The sequence below is a fragment of the Squalius cephalus genome (genome assembly GCF_949319135.1).
Source record: "Squalius cephalus genome assembly, chromosome: 7".
NCBI lineage: Eukaryota > Metazoa > Chordata > Actinopteri > Cypriniformes > Leuciscidae > Squalius > Squalius cephalus.
Window position 1 is genome coordinate 29,553,729 of NC_137128.1, and position 19,808 is coordinate 29,573,536.

The 19,808-nt window shown below is 37.1% G+C and overlaps 3 protein-coding genes across 4 annotated transcripts in view; 2 read left to right on the forward strand and 1 right to left on the reverse strand.

Annotated features, from left to right (window-relative positions):
• The window catches only part of kcnb2a (potassium voltage-gated channel subfamily B member 2a), a 29,071-nt gene extending 18,208 nt beyond the window's left edge, over nucleotides 1-10,863 (forward strand). Inside the window, exon 3 of one of the 2 annotated variants that reach the window (XM_079877515.1) lies at nucleotides 6,989-10,862. In XM_079877515.1, coding sequence (XP_079733641.1) covers nucleotides 6,989-8,887 — 1,899 coding nt within the window. In that variant the 3' untranslated portion in view covers nucleotides 8,888-10,862. Of the gene's footprint in view, nucleotides 1-6,988 lie in introns of both variants that reach the window. The other variant, XM_079877514.1, reaches the window with a different exon arrangement.
• A 4-nt stretch (nucleotides 10,864-10,867) lies between these two features.
• Nucleotides 10,868-14,407, reverse strand: rpl7 (ribosomal protein L7). Its single transcript, XM_079877519.1, has 7 exons — nucleotides 14,322-14,407; nucleotides 13,634-13,736; nucleotides 13,346-13,512; nucleotides 13,000-13,137; nucleotides 11,705-11,814; nucleotides 11,392-11,610; nucleotides 10,868-10,922 (listed from the first exon to the last, which is right to left on the reverse strand). The coding sequence occupies exons 1-6, from the start codon at nucleotides 14,333-14,335 to the stop codon at nucleotides 11,402-11,404; spliced, it is 741 nt and encodes a 246-aa protein (XP_079733645.1). The 5' UTR covers nucleotides 14,336-14,407; the 3' UTR covers nucleotides 10,868-10,922; nucleotides 11,392-11,401.
• A 26-nt stretch (nucleotides 14,408-14,433) lies between these two features.
• Nucleotides 14,434-17,423, forward strand: rdh10b (retinol dehydrogenase 10b). Its single transcript, XM_079877516.1, has 6 exons — nucleotides 14,434-15,117; nucleotides 15,722-15,957; nucleotides 16,067-16,165; nucleotides 16,278-16,423; nucleotides 16,512-16,643; nucleotides 16,728-17,423. Exons 1-6 carry the CDS (start codon nucleotides 14,817-14,819, stop codon nucleotides 16,849-16,851), a joined length of 1,038 nt encoding a protein of 345 aa, XP_079733642.1. The 5' UTR covers nucleotides 14,434-14,816; the 3' UTR covers nucleotides 16,852-17,423.
• Nucleotides 17,424-19,808: the final 2,385 nt, after the last annotated feature.

The following is a 19,808-nucleotide window of genomic DNA, read 5'->3' on the forward strand; positions in this document are numbered from 1 at the left end:
AAAAACAAAAATGAAACATCACTGAACTTACTTAAGCTGGACTGTGACGCTATTTTCTTCTGGAAACAAACTTTTTTGCATTATTTCCCTGTTATCTCTGTAAAGCTGCTTTGAAACAATCTGTATTGTAAAAAGCTCTATATAAATAAATGTGACTTGACTTGACTATTCCTACATTTTGACAACAAAATACATGCTATTAGCTCCACCTTCCCAACCCACAAGAGCTAAAACCCTGCCACGGGCAGGAGCACTGCCAGTATTGAAAGGATAAGACTTAGAGTTTTATCCTCTGAAGCTCTACCTCACCTTGAACCCAGTTGTGATTTCCATTTTGGGGGACGAATGTCGGGCAAATTCTCGTGGATCTGGTATGAGGGCAGAGATGTTAGATTGTGTTAAAAATAGACAGTGTCAGTTGGACAGACTGAATAGCAGGCTTTACACTGTGTTTAAGTAGAGGTTGCCTGCCTACCCCACTTGTGAGGCTGAAGATTTTGCATGCGAGTAAGTGGTAGGCTGAGGGCTAGCCTGTAAACCACAAGCAATCATCAGGGTCATATTATTGACTAATCACTATAATCATGACCCCCTGCTTCCTCCCACCCCCGCGCACGCAAAGACACTGTCAAAAACAGAGTAGTCATCTTGTAGCTCAGCTCAGCTGCTTTCATGCGTGTTGGACACAACACTGCGCATAATAGAGGAACTGGATATCATATAGTGTCTCTTACTCAGCAAAAGCTACTTGACAAATGTGGGAGTTAAGCTCCAAATTAACCTGTCCTATAAAAAAACACAATCAAACAGATCCCATGACTCTCCTTTATAAATAACCCCTCAGTATCGATCAAGACATTCTTGGGTTTCCAGACAGAGTTTCTTCTTCCTGTCATGGCTGTAATAATAACAATGTTCTCCAGAAATCATTTAACCTTCAATTCTTCTCTGGAAGAGAGGTGTCTTCTGAGGAGCTGTATGGGACGCTTCATTTAGAGTTTTACACCGCATAACAGTTTAATTGATAGTATCAAAATGCACTCCTCAATCCTCAATTTGTTTGACAAAAGAATAGAGTGAATTGCTCACTTAGAAAGGTGTTTCTCAACAAGTTCAGCAGAGAGAAAACAGGAACAAGGGTCTGTCAAACAGTAGATGTCAATATTGTTTGTGCAGGGATGTTTCTGAAAGAAGAGCTGAAAGCTTGGTCTGTTGTAATTGTTTGTGAGAGAACACATTACTGAGTCATTTGAGCATCCCAGCAAGGTTTGCAGATAAAGGAAGATGGATTTAACACTCTAATTCCTGAAGCACAGGGCGCTTGCTGGATAAGTGGTTTGTACGGCGAGGAGCTGTCCGTGGTGCTGGTCTGAAAAATGAATCAGCTTTACCAAATATTCAGTAGAAAAATAGAAAAAAAATTCTGTTTTCCTGGACTTTGACTCGCATGTGAATATTTTTGCAATACAGGTAAATCCACCTCACCAGGCAGATTAAAAGGCAAATCCTCATGTTTGGCCAGATTGAGATTTTCCTCATATGTATTATTTGTGATTATTTTCAGATCCTCGGTTCAGTGCTGAGACAATAATTCTGTGGGCAGTGAATTTGAATGAGAAAAATCGTCCAGATATTTTTGTACAAGCTCATCATAAGGGCCAGATGTTTCAAGGACCAAAGCAGTGCTAGTAGAAACCTAAACCAGTCCATTTCACTCGACCCATTTTGCCCTCTGTTTACATAAGATTTATTGTTTAAAAACCTTGGAAAACAGAGTGGTTTTAAAACAAAATTAAGTAGGATATGTTCTGGTTTAGCGGTCTTTGAAATGGTACATATTCAACGGTGGGATGCTGCAGCTCCATAAAAGGAAATTTAAATATGATGTACAGTAAAAATTTTGTATTTTATGTATTTTCGTTTATTACACACCTTTCTGGAATTCTCGAATCTGTTTAATAGCGCCATCTAGTGGTCAGATGTTTCATAATATTAGCCGTTGTCCATAGCCCTCGTCGCAGATACGCTGTATTCTTTCATACAAATGCAACGCCGTCTTTCATCTGTTTGCGATTGTCAAAACATTACTTTAGTATTAATATTATCGTAATATTGTTGCAGGTTTCTTCTTGTTATTTTGTATATTGTAATGGATTGATTTTTTTTTTCTTAGCGGTAGCTTAATAATTATATAGCTACAGGTAAGAAGAAATAATAACGTATATCAATATTTCTATTTATTTATTTGGCAAGTATGCATGGGGTATAGTTTGCGATAATGTTGGTTTCAACTGCTATTGTACCATTTTATTATTATTATTATTATTATTATTATTATTATTATTATTATTATTATTTAAAAAAAAAATGTATAGTCACCTTACATGACACTCAAGGACACCTTACACACACTATAAAACAATCAACATTAAACAAATACTCATTATTACAGCCTGGATACAAGTATAAAAGTACTCACATAAAAGCCTGCCTAAAAAGATGGGTCTTAAGGCAAGATTAAAAACACAAAGGTTTTACATCACATTATTAACAACAACATTAGCATAACAATTTTTAGCATGCTTTGTTTTTAGTTTGTTCCAAAAAGTAAACTATTCTATAAAATGTATGACATCTGCATGGGCTCTTTTTGATTGTTGCAATACATTGTAAAAATGTAAGTAATTTTAACAGAAAAAGAATGTAAAAAAAATATACAATTAATATAGGTTAATTTTAATATTTATTTGGTTAATTGTAATTTACTTCAATATTTATGGGGGACTAAAATTGTAATTTAAAAGACAATACAATGTCATTTATCTGTAAATATAGGCTATATATATATTTCATATGTAGGAATTACCTTAGGCTGTAATTAACAAAAAAGGGCAATTTTTACAGTAAAACATTATTGTCTTTTAAGTTATAATTTTAGTCCCCCATAAATATTAAAGTAACTTACAATTAACCAAATACATATTCAAATTAACCTATATTAATTGTATATTTATATATATATACATATATATATGTTTCCATTCTTTTTCTATTAAAATTACTTACATTTTTACAATGTATACATGCAACCATTAAAAAGAGCTACTTTTAAATTCTCTGAAAACATTACAATCCCCCTGCTGTCATCAGCTGTGTCAGAATAGTGTAACGACACTAAAATCCAAGCAATGTTCTGACTTTATGGTGACTTTAAGTTTGAAGGGCATGAATTCCCAGCCCAATGTGTTGCGTGGTCAGCTCATTAATCAGTTTGAGGTTCTGGAAAAAAAAAACACATTTATATCAAGGTACGTCATACGGGCCTCAGTGTAATGCCTCTGCTGACACATGTATTTGTTCTCAACACAAGAGAGACAGGAGCGATAAGTACTGAAGGAGAAAGGCAGGAGGATTAGTTAACTGTCCTCATCGGTGGATCTGTATAAACGTGATTACATGGGCAATGATCTCAACACAGGGAGATGTCTGGCATTAGGCCAGGGCTTATGCGTATAGGGAAGCACAGGAAGCACCAAGAGATCCTTCAAGTCACCTAACCCTAATTTAACTCGGTCTTAGAGAAAGGGCACTACCTTGCTGATGTCACAAAACTTTTGTTTACGTTTGTTCCTTAGGGACGAAGTGCGTTATTTGATTCTGTGGCATTTAGAAGTATTGTTTGTTTTTTATTTTCAGAATGAGTTTGGAACGTAAAAAAAGAAGAACTAAGAACTGAATTGGATCTCAGTTGGGTGGAATATAACGTGTCCTGTAGAGTTACCTCAGTGACCCTCTCCCTAGGGATTAAAATCAGCTCTTTTTTTACTCTCATCTTCGTGGGTGCTCCAACCTCTGACTGGACTTTATGTCTCTTGGTCACAGCCAGACGCTACTCAACCCTACCTGGCGGGGACAATCCCTGTGTCAAGCCACGGCAATTACAGCCTCCCTGGAGGTTATTCAGAATCCTTTCCTTATACTTCTACTTCATTACACAATGTCAAACACCTCTATCAGCAAGCATATGCTTTTATTTGTGCGGGTACAAATAAAATTTGACCCCGACATTAGTTTAGCCTGCCTCACCAGTTGTTTAACATGCTCTAGCAACAATCAATACTTGGGTAATCAGTGACAACAAAGCTCTCGGTTTTACAAATGACATTGGTGTAGCAAGTGTAGAAATAGTTTCAGACTGCATTATTCAAGCCATCAACAAGACTTTTGAATTAACCTTGTCTAAAAACTCATACTTAAAGAGCATTCATTGTAACGTAATGGTATTGTTGTAATCGGAACATTGTAACAAATTTTCACTCTTGTTTGAGAACTGTATGAACCTTGCAAAAGGTGTTCACATTGTCGTCTGTGTGAGAGGACATTTCAGGATAATTGTAATAGGATTGAGTTTCTATCTATAGTAAGGATATGGAAAGGTTAGGAGCAGTTACTCAGTCTTTCCCCCACCCCTCCCCCCACAAGGGAAGAATCAACCTGTAATCTCTTTAGTCTTCCTTAAACATTGTAATATTAAGCACTCTAGTAAAGGATAGTGGGCTGGCAAATTGCGTCATAGTGCTGATCGTGTGAAATTAGCTAAATCATCCATTCCTCTGTGGATCATATACTTTTAAGAGATTTGAACAAGTTGAATGACTTAATATGACTTCATATTTGTCAAACAATTCTGGTGTAATATCGTGAAGAAGTTGATCAAATGTGCCGAATATGTAAAAGTGTGTTATGACATCTCTTTCATAACGGTATTTGCGCCATCCACAATGACAGGACACTGTCAAGGTCAGCTGTTTTATTCTCCACCCTGGATCATTATTAATCCCCTCTTAATGCAGTTCCAGTGAAGGAGTACTCAGTGTCTTTTGTAGTACATCATAGTTTGTTATATCTTTGTGGATGAGATTGTAATTTATAAGGACATAATGTCAGTGCAATAATCTAAAAGTTTCCCATAAAAACTTAAAATAGTAAGTGAAAGTAAGTAACTTGAGACTGATGCCATAATAATAAAAAAATCAATTTCGTATCATTGAAGGCGTTTGAAGAGGCCAATAATTCATGCAGCAATTTTAAGCCTTGCTTTTGTTTTCTTTTACAACAGTGGGGATAGCTATAGAAAAATGAATATCTGAAGACAGTGTAAAGAGGATGGTAAAGACATCTGTAAAATAAAAACAGCTCTTCATGGTCTAGTAAATGCCCTTTTGGAAAAACTTTCAATTGGCTCAATTAACAAACATCTCATGATCAATGACTATTTTTCAGTTAGGTACAATGTTGGGTTATGATACGCACTTTATTGCGTGTATTATCCACATACCCCACACAACTAATCCTACCCAAACATATAATACGCACGTACCCTAAACCTACCTAAGGAGTTTACAGTACGTATCATATGCACGTAAAAACTAATTTTCGCGTATAAATTGCACGATAAACACAATGCGTGCTATACACATTTAATGAGATCGGGTTGGGGTAACGGATTACAAGTAATGCGAGTTACGTAATCAGATTACTTTTCAAAGTAACTAAAGTAACGCATTACTTTTAAATTTACAACAAAGTTACTTTTTCAAACAAGTTACTTTGTTTTCTTGTTTATTGACTGACACCTCTCCACTTGTTGAGAGAAATCATGAGGTGCAGAGGCGTTGAGTGCGCTGTGAACTTTATGTTGTTGTAGTTCTAGACTAAAAGTGAGCATGCAACTCAAATATTACGAAAACCTGCAAAAAATGTTCACAGACTTACATTGTCATACATATGTTTTTTTTAAAGAATGTGATGTTTTCTCCACCTGTAATGCAGCAAACAGGGAAATTGATCTAATGAAACACAATATAATAGCCTGACAAGTTTCTTAGTCTGATCAGGGTTATTTGATTACCTTGCAAGATGATTTAGATAACCTCACGGGACAACCTCCATATTCTAACAAAGTAGCTGATGAATAAGTCTTGGCAAAGCCATTTGTGAATTGATGCGCAGTAGGAGAATGAGAGAACAGGCGATGCAGATCACATTATCCTAATAAGGATGAGGGCACAGTCTCTTTTTCACTTTCATTTCTGTTCCCACTCAGTCCCATTAGCATTTGCATTAATTCCAAGAAATGTCACTCATTCTTAGCTTAATGTTTTGAATATCTGCAACACTTCAAATGTAAGTTTAAGAATTGTACATTTTGATATGCTGTGTTTTATATATTCTTTGTGAGCATAAAGTGGTCCCATTTATTTGGACACTCTTGGAAACTATATATCAATATATATATATATCAATATATATATATATATATATATATATATATATATATATATATATATATATATATATAATATTGATATATAGTGCTGGGTAGATTACTTACAAATTGTAGTCAGTTGCTCATTCCAAATTACAAAATGACAAAAATTATAGTTAGAAATGTTATCTAGAGTACTCATTTTAGGGCATGTTTTCTTGTTAATGTATTTTGATTACTTTTAAGTAATTTTACACTTGCTAAAAAAGATTAAAAAATATTTGTTTACCTGTCATGTGACCATTACCCGACATCTGAAAAACTGTGAAGTTTAAAAAAACTTTAGTACCATTTATTATTGACTTAAAAATGTAAATATGAAATGACGTAAATTTTCACATTTGTTTGAAAGACAAATGCCTTCCAGAGACAGTAATACATGGTTAAATGACGGAGTGATGATTCAAATAATAATTAATGTGTTCGTCAGTTCGCTGATTAGATATGCAATGATGCAATGTTGAGAAAACATTTATTAAAAGTGAAAAGACTTCTGTAAATGCAGTGTTCAATGTATGTGTTAATTTAATATCTTGTTGTATACATATATTGATATCTTGTGTGTGTGTGTGTGTATATATATATATATATATACTTTATACTTTTAATGTCACATCACTAAACCGCTTTTTTTCTTTTCTTTTTTATTCTTTTTTGCAGGTTCTGGCCATAATATCAATTCTGTTCATCATACTCTCAACCATTGCACTGTCACTGAACACCCTGCCTGAATTACAAGTGATTGATGAATTTGGAGGGTCCAACGACAACCCAAACCTGGCCCATGTTGAAGCCATTTGCATCGCCTGGTTCACTATGGAGTACATTCTCCGCTTTTTATCTTCTCCAAACAAGTGGAAGTTCTTCAAAGGGCCTCTGAATGTCATTGATCTGTTGGCTATCCTCCCTTATTATGTCACAATATTTCTCACAGAATCCAACAAGAGTGTCCTCCAGTTCCAGAATGTGCGCAGGGTAGTTCAGATCTTCCGGATCATGAGAATCCTGAGAATTCTGAAACTCGCGAGACACTCGACTGGTCTTCAGTCTCTTGGGTTCACTCTGAGAAGAAGTTATAATGAACTCGGGCTGTTGATATTGTTTTTAGCCATGGGCATCATGATCTTCTCCAGTCTTGTGTTCTTTGCTGAAAAAGACGAAGATGCTACGAAATTCACAAGTATTCCCGCTTCATTCTGGTGGGCAACAATTACCATGACAACTGTGGGTTATGGGGATATCTATCCCCAAACCCTCCTGGGTAAAATAGTGGGTGGCCTCTGTTGTATCGCTGGTGTGTTAGTAATTGCTCTGCCCATTCCTATTATTGTGAACAACTTCTCTGAGTTCTACAAAGAACAGAAGCGACAAGAGAAGGCAATCAAACGAAGAGAAGCACTTGAGAGGGCCAAGAGGAACGGGAGCATCGTGTCGATGAACCTGAAAGATGCCTTCACTCGCAATATGGAACTTCTGGACGTTGTGATCGAAAAGAATGAGGAGAAGGGCGCAGACAATCATCTTTCACCCAGTCGCTGGAACTATCAGAAGAGCCCAGACTTGGGTTCCAAAGGCTGTGACGCAAAATATCAAGAAGTAGGACAGTTGTCTTCTCCAGTTCGGTTATTCAAACCTAATTCAAGCCCTCAGAGGCTAAATGCAAAATCCCTTGAGCAAATGTACAACCAGATGACGGCCGCCTCATCCATGAGCAGCAGTGGACCTTCGGCTTCCAAAGCGAGCACTGTTGGTAAAGAAGAAGAGATGGAGTTGAGGGTAGTGCAATGTGAACCACGGATCAAAGAGAGACCCATCACTGAGATCCGAAGCGTGTCCAGCGTGGACAGTTTCGCCAGCTGTGCCACAGACATCAGTGAGGTCGAAAGAAGCGCGCTACTGCCCAGACATCCCCGCGCTCCTCCGCCACTCGACCTCAGCCAGATCACCTCCCTGGAGAAACGAGCATCTGAGAGAGCAAAGCCGACTACAATCATTAAAGAAGGCCTCTATGAGTTTGTCCAGTGCAAATCAGACAGCTGCACCATGTCACAGGGCGAGGAGAACCAAAGCTTCGATCCGAGCGGTGAAAACGTGAAGAGCCCACCACAAGGAAACCAAGTCAAAGTCAAGGGACTCAAAGTGAACTTCACCGAATCTGCAGACGAAGGGGCTTCCAACTTGCACTTAGTCGTGACGGATGACGCGGCCACACTGACACCAAAGCTACCGGTATCTGACCCATTACTGCTGGTGGGTTCTCCTCGGCAGAGTCCCAGGTCCCCAGGGAAAGGCTTCGAAGGGGATGGAGCCACAAGCTCTCCAGGGTTCAGCCTGTCGTCTTCTGAAAGCCAAAGAGGGAGAAACCACGTCGATAAAGCCGCTGTTACTCCCACGTCCCCTAAAAGTGCACAAAACTGTGCTTCTGCAACGGTAGGTGCCGTTGGAGCGGAAGACGGCATTCAAAGTGGACAGAAGGTGGACAACCACCTCCTTTCCCCTGATATTCTGAAGTCTTCAGGGGAAGGAGGTCGCTCACCACCCTGTGAAACTAGCATGTGATGTGCCGAGATGCATTAACATGTTATCTGTGCAACATGGTCACAGAATGAATGCATCTAAGCATGTGGACAGAAAGAGTAACTGATGTAGTGAAGGGGACTTTTGTCTTTCTTCGACACTATTGAACTGCATAGCCGCAGAGATTGACTTAAAAGATCCTGAGAGACAAGGTCTGCTCTCAACTTCAGGAGCTTAGTGATATTCTTTCAGAGGGAGGACATTAAAGAACAAAGCATACTCTTATTATTCTAGCATTATTATTTTGAAACAGTTTGACCCTCCATGTGAAGGATTAGTTAGTTGAATCATATCTCTTTTGGATCATCGACTGATTCAGGCAACTGTGATAAGACCACAAATTCTTCTTTGTAGATTAACAGCCCTGAGCAGATGTTGTAAGCAAATACACATTTTTTTTAAAGACTAACCACTGTAACATTTGTGCTGGGTTTGTTTAATAGTTCTGATCAAAGTGCTACCAGTGTAAATTGGCAGTCAGCATTTGACTTGAAATACTATTTTTGACCAAAATATGCCTTCATTTGATGTTTTCTTGCTGAGTGATATTATTCCTCAGTGGTCATATGTGAAGCAACACAAAGTTTTCAGTTCTCACTGCAAATGTGGATCAAATCAAATTCCTTTTTTTTTTTTCTAACTGTCCCTTTGAGCAAGTAATACAAGAGGAAAACCTACTCTAAACAAAAATAAAACATGTCAGTACTAAATATTCTGATATCTACATGAGCATGTCTGTTTCAGTGAAACGCAAGTTCAAGTGTTTCCATTTGCATCACTTTATAGTTGAGCCATAGCCAACCTAGAAATACATTAATTATTTGAATAAATAGTTTAGGATGTTTACTGCTGTGGGCAACTCTCCACATCAGTGAAACTGTATGGAAAGATGGTTAAGTTGCCTTCAATTCAGAATCAGTTGAGGGAAACCTATGATATAGTAAATCAACTATGCCCTCTGCTGGATGAAGGAAATGGCACTTTATTTCTGTATGATGCCAGTTTGACTGGATGGGAATATTGTACATTTAAAGATTGTTATTTTAACATTCCTCTCCCTGACGTGCAATACAGTTGCACAGGTAACAAAGAGGTCAATGGATGTCAACAGTTTAAAGTAGAACCTTGAATGAGTGTATGATTTGTATATTAACTGTACATTCAAGAAATTATCTGCTACATCCATGTAGTGTAGAAACACAGGTCCGCAAGTTGTGTTATGTTAATCATACTCAAGTGATTTTTAAAACAAACTAGGCAGGAACAAATCCTGCTTGAAGTATTCAAATCGGTGCCTTTTCATAAAAAGTCATTTATGAGAAGGCGTTAAGATCTATGGTTTGGTTCAGACAAGTCTGTACAGAAAGTCCTACTTTTTATAGAGTAAAATATGCAAATACAATTAAGTTCTCAGGTTTTTTTTATGTAATCTTGAAAGCCCTAATATTTCTGTATGTGAAAAATTTTGCTGATGTCAAATCAAAAAGGAACAGTGAGCTGCATGATCATCAACTTGCACAAGATTTGAGCAGATTTATCTTTAATACAACTTGACTATTGTATGTACATTCCAAAACAGACTTTCATTTCTGCATATATCGAACTTTTTTTTTTTTCCTCATTAAGTTTGGATCCTAGTTTGTATATCAATGTGATGTTTATAGTTGTACATCTTTTCTTTGAAATAGTGACTGCATTGTTCCAGATACCTAGAACCATTAAACAAATAAATGTTTGTACAGGACACTACGAGCGTGTTCTTTAAAGTTAAAACATCAGTAGACCTTCAACCTCATCTTTAAGTGGTTTAATAGCGAGAAGCTTCATTAGATGTGATGCAAGGACACAGCTGTAGCATCTTTTTGATGCAATTGAGAACTCAGAGATACTTTTACAGTATATCATGAGCAGACTAAAGTGTCACAATAAAGGGATGCCAAGAAATAAATCTCTAAATCAGTGTTTGTGTAAATGATTTTATTTTCACACAGACCAACAGCAGAAATGTTCCAAAAACCTGTAGAGACAAATACAAAAGTTTTAGATTAGAAATTTGACTTGAAAGGCAGTTGGTCCCCCCTGACATTTCCTTTAATTGGGTCTCACTCCCAACAGGCCTTTTAGAGGATATATTCTAACCTCTACCCTACTATGAGGTTAACCAGTACAATAACAAATAGCATCAGTATCAAGCAAATAATGCCTAAAGGACGTTTCTGAGATTAATAAATACAATAAACAGCCCACATAATACACAAATTAACAATGAACAAAGTATTACCAACACTATTATGAGGTTGCTTGACGCATTATAGCGAATGTAACAGCTATTCCACAACACAAACATCACTCTGGTAACACTTTTCTTCAATCTAATAACCTGAATCACACACATTGTTGGTATGATATGCAAGGACAAGTTAAATGCAAATAAATAATTGTCAAACTTAAAAAGAAATGGGCATCTGTTTCAGTCAGGTGCTCACCTAATGTTTCTTAGTTCATTCTCCTGATGAGTCTGTTGATCTGGTCCTCCCTATTTCCTGCATCACCTCCCTCAACAAAGTGGGTGGTCTTCTTGTTCATGCCACCACGAGGAGAGGACAGTTTGAATGGCCAGAGGAAATTGTTTGCAGCCTTGAAGTTCTTTCCAACAGTGTAGATCTCATGAATGAGATCCTCAATGCAGATGATTCCACACTGACCTGGATGTATGCAAAATAATCATGTTACTGAATCCTAAAACACCACTACTGCAATACCTAGTGTTCAATCAGGGTGTCCACTGCCTGGTCTTACCAAGGGTCTTCTCGATGAGGGAGTTGTCTGTTAGTCCAATGCGCTGCTTTTTGATCTTGCCGAATCCACGCTTGTAGATGAGCTCACGCACAGATTTAAGGTTGGGGTAGCTGAAAAAGCAATATGGGACTTCAGCAAGCAGGTAAAGTTCATTTTAATACAATTAGGAGACAGTTGCTGAATTCAGAACCACTCTTACTAATTTCACAATATCTTTCTATGACAAAAATGGTAAGTGATACGTGGTTCCAAATTCAGCCATTGTACCGTGGCACACATTACATTTGACATAAGATTTGCCAGAACCTTATAAGGATAGTTCAACCAAAAGTTAAAAAGGTGAATTACATGTCATTCCAAACCTATGAGACTTTTGTTCATCTTCAAAACACAAGTTATTTTAGTCTATTCACACAGAACACTTGACAGTTCAAATGTTTATAAAGAGATCGCAAAATAAAACTAAAGTACTTCTGAAGAGACATGACAAATCTGTTCATCATAAAACGATCATCTCTGCAGAAGACTGATTAAACAGGGCTTTAATTCACATATAAACATTAAAAAATTTATTCATTTATGTTCCAAAGATAAACAAATGTCTTATGGGGTTTGGAAGGACATGAAGGGGAGTAACTGATGACACTATCTTTGGGTGAACTGTTGGGTCTTCCACTGGACACAAAACGAAAAGTATTGAGATAACAGCCACTCTTTTCCATATAATGAAAGTAAATGGGGAATGACAGGACAAAGCACCACCAAAAAAGTAGCCCATATGATTGATTTTCATATTATGCACTGTATTTAAAATCATCTGAGGCCAACACAATAGCTTTGAGCAAGAAACAGAAAATGCATTCAAATTGACACATTTAATGGGTCAATGTTAGATCTGATGTCAAAGCCAACTGGTCATGTAATGATGTAATGGCAAATCAAAGCTCTCTAATATTTAGACTCTGGAAGCCAGAGTCCCCATTCACTTTAATTATATAAAAGGGAAGCCAGTACATTCTACAACTACTCTCCTTTTCTGTTTATGGATTTTAAAAATAATAAGTAGTTTGGAACATGAGAAATTTTCATTTTTGAGCAAAGTATACACTAATGTTCAAAATTTTGGGGTCAGTAAGATTGTTTTTAGAAGACAAAAACAAATTGTTTTTTCTTTCATCAAAATTGTTCAAAAAAAGCTTTCAAATAGTAGTGTACCTTGAACCATAAGACAGCTATAAATACACCATGTACAATCACAATTTTTTACGTTAAACCCAAAACACAGCTTTACGTACCCCCAGGCAATGTAGGGCTCTGCAATTCGGAGCATGTTGATGGAGGCCTTGTTCAGTTTGACAAAGACACCGTTGAAGATCTGGCGGAGACGGAGCAGCTGAAGCACCTTGCGGACTTTGGGGCTGACACCATTGATACTGAGGATAGACAAGGTATCCCATCAACAACTTTTAAAAAAAGTTTCACTGAAAGTAATGCTATGTAGTGGTGGTTTCAGAAGATTTGGCTTATTTTCAAGAGGAATCACCATGGTCGATAAGACGGGGAAAAAAGAGCAACATCATTAACCACAATCTGTGACGTCTGCCTACAGCATGGCAGATCATTTGAAAGTGGAACATTTACCCTCTGATCCTGACCACAAAAGCCAGTTTGGGCTCAGCTGGGACATAGTAGTTGCCTGCCTTGCGAGCCATCCTACTCATGCGGATTTCACGCCTGTACATCTCCCTGTATTCCTTGTGGTAAGCTTCAGCTCTCTTGAAGATGAGCTTCCTGGTGACTTTGTGGGCCTAATAGGTGAGAGAAGACATGCATTCTCAATTTAGGCTCTATATTGATGCTTTATCATCAGATTATCTTGACCACTGTTTATAAACAACAAAGCTAGCAGGTAAAGTCTAAACCACCAACCTTCTTGTCAGCCATCGCCTTCTTCAGACGCACGGCCCTGATGGCAGCAAATCGCTGTCGCCTCTTTAAGAGGCTTTCGGGGACTGAGGGAACCTTCTTCTTTCTGATGAGAAATGGTAGCACATTTGTCATTTCTCTGGTAACCACATTAGGCCTGCAGACCAGGCTATCATAATGACAGCTACTTTACGTTAAAAAAAAACAAAGTGTGTTTTTGTGTGTGTGTGTGTATATATATATATATATATATAATATTATATATACACACACACATACATATGACAGCACAACCTTAGACTAAAACTTGCATTGATAAAAATACTAGCAATGTAGCATCATGCCTTTGCTTCAAGTTAGCAGCTAATGACAATAAGTAAATAGTAGGTCAAAGAAGAATATCCTATAACTCCAGAGCACATTTGGATATTTTGGTAAAGAAATACTTATTCGGGCACGTTTTAATGTTCGTATATTAAGTGCTTTTTCACACGTTGTTCAACCGATTCCACCCGGCAGACTACACGACATTCATATGAAATTTTATTGATTCATCATTCCCCGATACTCCCAATTTCCCCTTCATAGCAATTAAACATACACATATTGCTCATTTATACTCGGAACAATATCGTATGAGCTATATTTAAACCGATGGAAGAAGATTCAAATAGCACAGTTTCCAACTTACGCTTCACCCGCCATTATCCCCACAGTAAAAGAGGCTTCTACGCATGCGCGGTGAGGTCTTATAAGATAGGTCCTTCAAACTTCCGGTCAAGTATTAGGTCTCTAGATATACTGCCTGCATTTAAAAAAAATAATACCGTGTTTATTTTACGTTGAAGAGACGTTCTGGTTAAATTGATATTTTATTCTTAAAATACATTATGTTGAGAAGTAGATAGGCTGGTAACAATGCATATAGATATGACGCAAAAGTTATGACTACTTTGCATAGCAGGCGGACACGCGTGGAAAGTTATGAAGTCAAGAGAGTTCGATCATATTTAAAGAGCCACGAAACCATACTGGTATGGGCAGATTTCATCCCGTCGTGGAAGCTGAGGGGTCCGGATTTTGTTTACTGCTCGACGGGGTTTTTCTTTGAGCACATCTGCAGTTTGATTTCTGTCTCTGCTGTTTGATCTGAATGTCGCTGTAATTTGTCAGTTTAGTTCAGCGGATGGAAGCTCAGCGGCACGCGCACATCATGAATATCGTCACTGAATTTTTCGTGGTCACTTTTAAAATAATCTGGTCGTTTGTGCTGGCCGGTGGTAAATGGTTTATTCGTCCACGGGAGAAGAGTGTGGAGGGCCAGGTGTGTGTTATTACCGGTGCTGGAAGCGGTCTCGGGCGGTTCTTTGCATTGGAGTTTGCCCGGAGACGAGCGATCCTTGTATTGTGGGACATTAACCGACAGGCTAACGAAGAGACCGCAGAGATAGTGCGTGAAATTTACCGAGAAATGAACCCCTCCGCTGGTGAGTTTAGTGGTAAACGACCCTTTCTTCCCCATTTTTTTTTAGTCTTTCACAAGATTCGGTACAATTTATTCATATTCGTTAACATTACTTAATGCAATACATTTGTTACTATTAGTCTTAGTTGACGACTTGACGTTAGTTAATAAAAATATATACTGTTCGTGTTAGCTCAAGTTCATTCATTATTAACCGATACAACTTTTGATTTTAATAATGCATTTGGAAATGTTGAAAACGATTAAGAAAGCTAAATAAGTGCTTTAGAAGTTAAGTTCTTAACAACTTTAATCCCAGATTTTCCCAGGAAAAGTATAACTAAATAAAACAAACCAAATTACTTTTCTAAAAAGTTTTAGACTTTATTAAAGTGTACGTTTTATTACTAGTAGCTGATGGGAATTTACAGCGTTTTGATCAGTTGGTTAGTAATACCCAATATTAAGAGTAATTTTGTAAAATGTATTTTGTGGTTTTATTTTGAGTTAACACTTATGGTGAATACATCAACAACCCTTTTAAATGTTGAAATGTTAATTGTTACTGGTGGGGTTAAATGTTTGCAAAACTGTTATGTTATCAAATCTTTTTTTTTTTTTTACAGGGTCTTTGGATAGTGTTCAAGAGTTGCCTCTGTTCCAGCTGAAAGTTTACACATATCTTTGTGACGTTAGTAAACGCGAGAGTGTGTATTCGACTGCAGAAAAGGTGCGCAAAGAGGTGGGCAACATCGACCTGTTAATCAATAATGCTGGAGTTGTCTCAGGACGTCATCTTCTTGAGTGTCCAGACGAGCTTATCGAAAGGACTATGATGGTCAACTGCCATTCTCACTTCTGGGTCAGCATGAGTCTTTGATCATTACCATTAATGTCAAAGTTTTGCAGTCTTTATTCACACTTGACAATTTGTGTTCATCTTTTGATTCTGTGTATGTTTATATTCACAGACTACGAAAGCTTTTCTTCCCAAGATGCTGGAGCGGAATCACGGACATATTGTTACTGTTGCTAGTTCATTGGGCTTGTTCACTACTGCTGGTGTGGAGGTAAAAAAAAAAGTCTCACTTAGAAAAAAATAATCTTATATGTAGTGTAATGTACTGTTGCAAAGATGCTTTTGAAGTTCAGTAACCCACTCATTTCTCGTCTTTGTTGTAGGACTATTGTGCAAGCAAGTTTGGAGCCATAGGCTTCCATGAGTCTTTGAGCCATGAACTGAAAGCAGCTGATAAGGATGGAATAAAGATGACGCTTGTCTGTCCTTTTCTAGTTGACACTGGCATGTTCAAAGGCTGCAAAATTAGGTTTGTGTTTTACTAAATATCTTTCACTTACTTCTGATGATGAGACATGTTCTAACTATAATTGTTCCCTTACAATCTTTTTAAACAGGAAAGAAATGGCTCCACTTTTCCCACCGCTAAAGCCAGAGTACTGTGTAAAACAGGCCATGAGAGCCATTCTAACAGACCAAGCAATGATCTGCACACCACGAATCATGTACATGGTCACCTTCATGAAAACGTAAGTTAGTGTAATATGTCATACTATTCTTGTTTTATTTAATCTGTGTACGTATAATGGTCTATAATCTCTCATATCTTGCAGCATTTTGCCGTTTGATGCCATTGTGTGCATGTACAGATTTATTGGTGCTGATAAGTGCATGTACCCCTTTCTGGCTCAACGGAAGGAGTCCACGAACAACAATGAATCAAAGACTGGAATCTAACTGGTTCTGACTGAGCAGTGCTGCTAAAATCTGTGTAGTTCCTCTGGAACGATGAAAGCTGTACATTACAAGTTTTTTCTGATGACATTTTGCTGTCAAATTTGAGAATGCAAGAATTACAAATGTATAACACATTATTTAGCGATTAGCCTTAATTATTAAATGCTGTGTTACTGTAAGATTGCATAAGAAGGCCTGTCACCTATTTATATGTATTCACACTTTATTTTTTGTGTACTGTTGCTTTCCTCAACATTCTATGACTTTGTCACTTTAGAGGTTTTATCCTCCTAATAACTCTACAAAATGCACTACATGTGTTGAAAGTATTTCTTCTTGTTGTGGTTTTGATTTGGATAACACCAGTGATTTTGACAAAAGATAATCAGAGAATGCCATAAGTGCTTATTGTTAAATAAACAGTCTTCCTATAATCATGTACAGTTGCCTTTTTTCCTGATTAAAGTATGTAAGGTCTAAGTGATGAAAAGGTACTTAGTTTTTTTTTTGGTGAGCAAACAAGGTGTAGGTTTAATCCATGCTTAAAATGCGGTCATGAATTGACAAATTTTGAAAAGATAAGATAATATGAAAATAAGGAAATATACAAGGACCACCCACGTGGGGGAAATGAAACCCATTCCATAGGAGTACATATCTTGTTTCCATGATCTACATCTCCACTTTGAATGGTATCTTCCCAGTTCTGTATGCACGTAACTGCAGGAAACATTTCAAAGCATTTAACAACTATAATCTCAGTAATAATGTACCCTGTTAATAATATTTGAAGCAGTTGAAAGCACAAAGCAGGCCTTTTAAAATATATTAAGTATTATATATTGCATTTACTTTGCAATACAGTGCCTTGCGAAAGTATTCGTACCCCTTCATTTTACTTTACTTTTAGTACTTTAAATTATTTATTTTTTTCACATCAGTCTACACTCCATACACCATAAAGACAGTTTTGTGACAACTTTGCAAATGTATTAAAAATGAAAAAATGAAATGATCACGTTGCATACGTATTCATACCACTGATCTATATAGAATCAGAGCCATAGAGAGAAATTTATTAGAAATTTCATAGAGAATTTCTCTCTATGGCTCTGTATAGACCTTATGTAGCTCCGCCCCTTTTCAGCGCTGCGCTCATTGTCTTTTGACTTCCGGTCTGTATTTTCACAGCGTTTTGCGTGTTTATTAATGAACGGCTCGTTTTAAAATCTTCCCGGTCGATTTACATTTGTTTAGTCATCTGCTTTAAACATTACAGTCCTCATGATAACTTTCGTTAACTTTACATTAAGTAAATCCACTTAAAAAGCTAATTACTCCTGGACAGAAATGCCATATAAATATACAGAGCGACCGCAAAACGGAAGTTAAAAGACAATTTTCCAAAGATGGCGGCGCCCTTGTTTCTCTGGCGCATAAGGTCTATAGAATGACTGGATAGCTCATGACGTCATAAACAGTGAAGCCACCGCGCCGCCATATTGGTATTCCCTAGTGAGCTCACGCATTCTATTGAATCAATAGGAAATTTTATGATTTGACTGAGAAAACATTGCCTAACGACACACCGTTTTTAAATCTAAAGTCTCCCTGTACATTCTTACAACGCAAACATCCTAAGCATTTAAATGGGTATTTGTTTAAAGTCGGAATTTTTTTCTTGCTTATTAAAAAACGGCAGAGGTGTCAAAAGTATTCACATTCATTACTCAGGTAGAAGTATAGATACTAGGGTTTAAAAAGACTTCTGTAGAAGTTGAAGTATCAACTCAAGCTTTTTACTCAAGTAAAAGTATAAAAGTACTGGTTTCAAAACTACTTAAAGTATAAAAGTAAAAGTAATGTAAGGAAAAAAATGCCATTAAGGACAAAAGCTTAGGCCGCGCCACAGGTGCCTATATAGTGCACTACCCCAGCTCCTCAAAAAAACACATTTTTCTAAAGGCCATATTTGACTATAATTATATTAAAATGTTGATGTTGAAAAATTTGGGATGATGCACTAGGCTACCTGTTTCAGCCGTAGGCCTATATATGCCCATAGAAAATTAAATTTCTAAATAAATAAGCTAAATAAGCGGAGGAATCAGGAAATTAATAGGATAATGTATTAAGGTTTTTAGTCTATACTGACCTTAACAATACGTAAATTAATTAATTCTGTAATGTTACAAATAACTAATAAAGACATGGAGGCAGTTTAACAGAGACTTAACTTTACTCCGCTCATAGTGCAATGCAATAGTGCAATACTGCTTGTTCCTTGTTTTTTGAAGAAGCCAAACACATGTCTGCATCTTTCATTAAAGGGATACAGTTCACCCAAAAATGAAAATCATTTACTCACCCTCAAACTGTTTCAATCCTGTATGAATTTCTTTCTTCTGATGAACACAAAAGAATATATTTTGAAGAATGTCGATAACCAGACAGTGCATGGACCCCATTGACTTCCATAGTAGAAAAAAAAAAAATACTATGGAAGTCAATAGCTACCATCAACTGTCTGGTTATCGACATTCTTCAAAATATATTCTTTTGTGTTCAGCAGAAGAAAGAAACTGGTTTGAAACAACTCGAGAGTGAGTAAACGATGACAGAATTTTCATTTTTAACTAAGTGAACTAATCATTTAACAGAAATTAACTGTTGGCATGTTTCACATCAATACTGTCTAGTTTGTCCTGTTGGACACGACACACAGCAATACTGTCAAGTGTCACTTGTGACCATTGCTCTGAGCATGTTTTCAGTGTCCTAAGAGCACTGAAACTTCTTTCAGTCCAGCTGATGAGACTGGGATGATTTGATCAACAGGCCTCTCATTTCAACAAGACCAGCCTTCAACAGACCAAGCAATGTTATTTTTTTATGTTTTATGGGGACTTTCCATAGACATAATGATTTTTATACTGTACAAACAAACTGTGTATTCT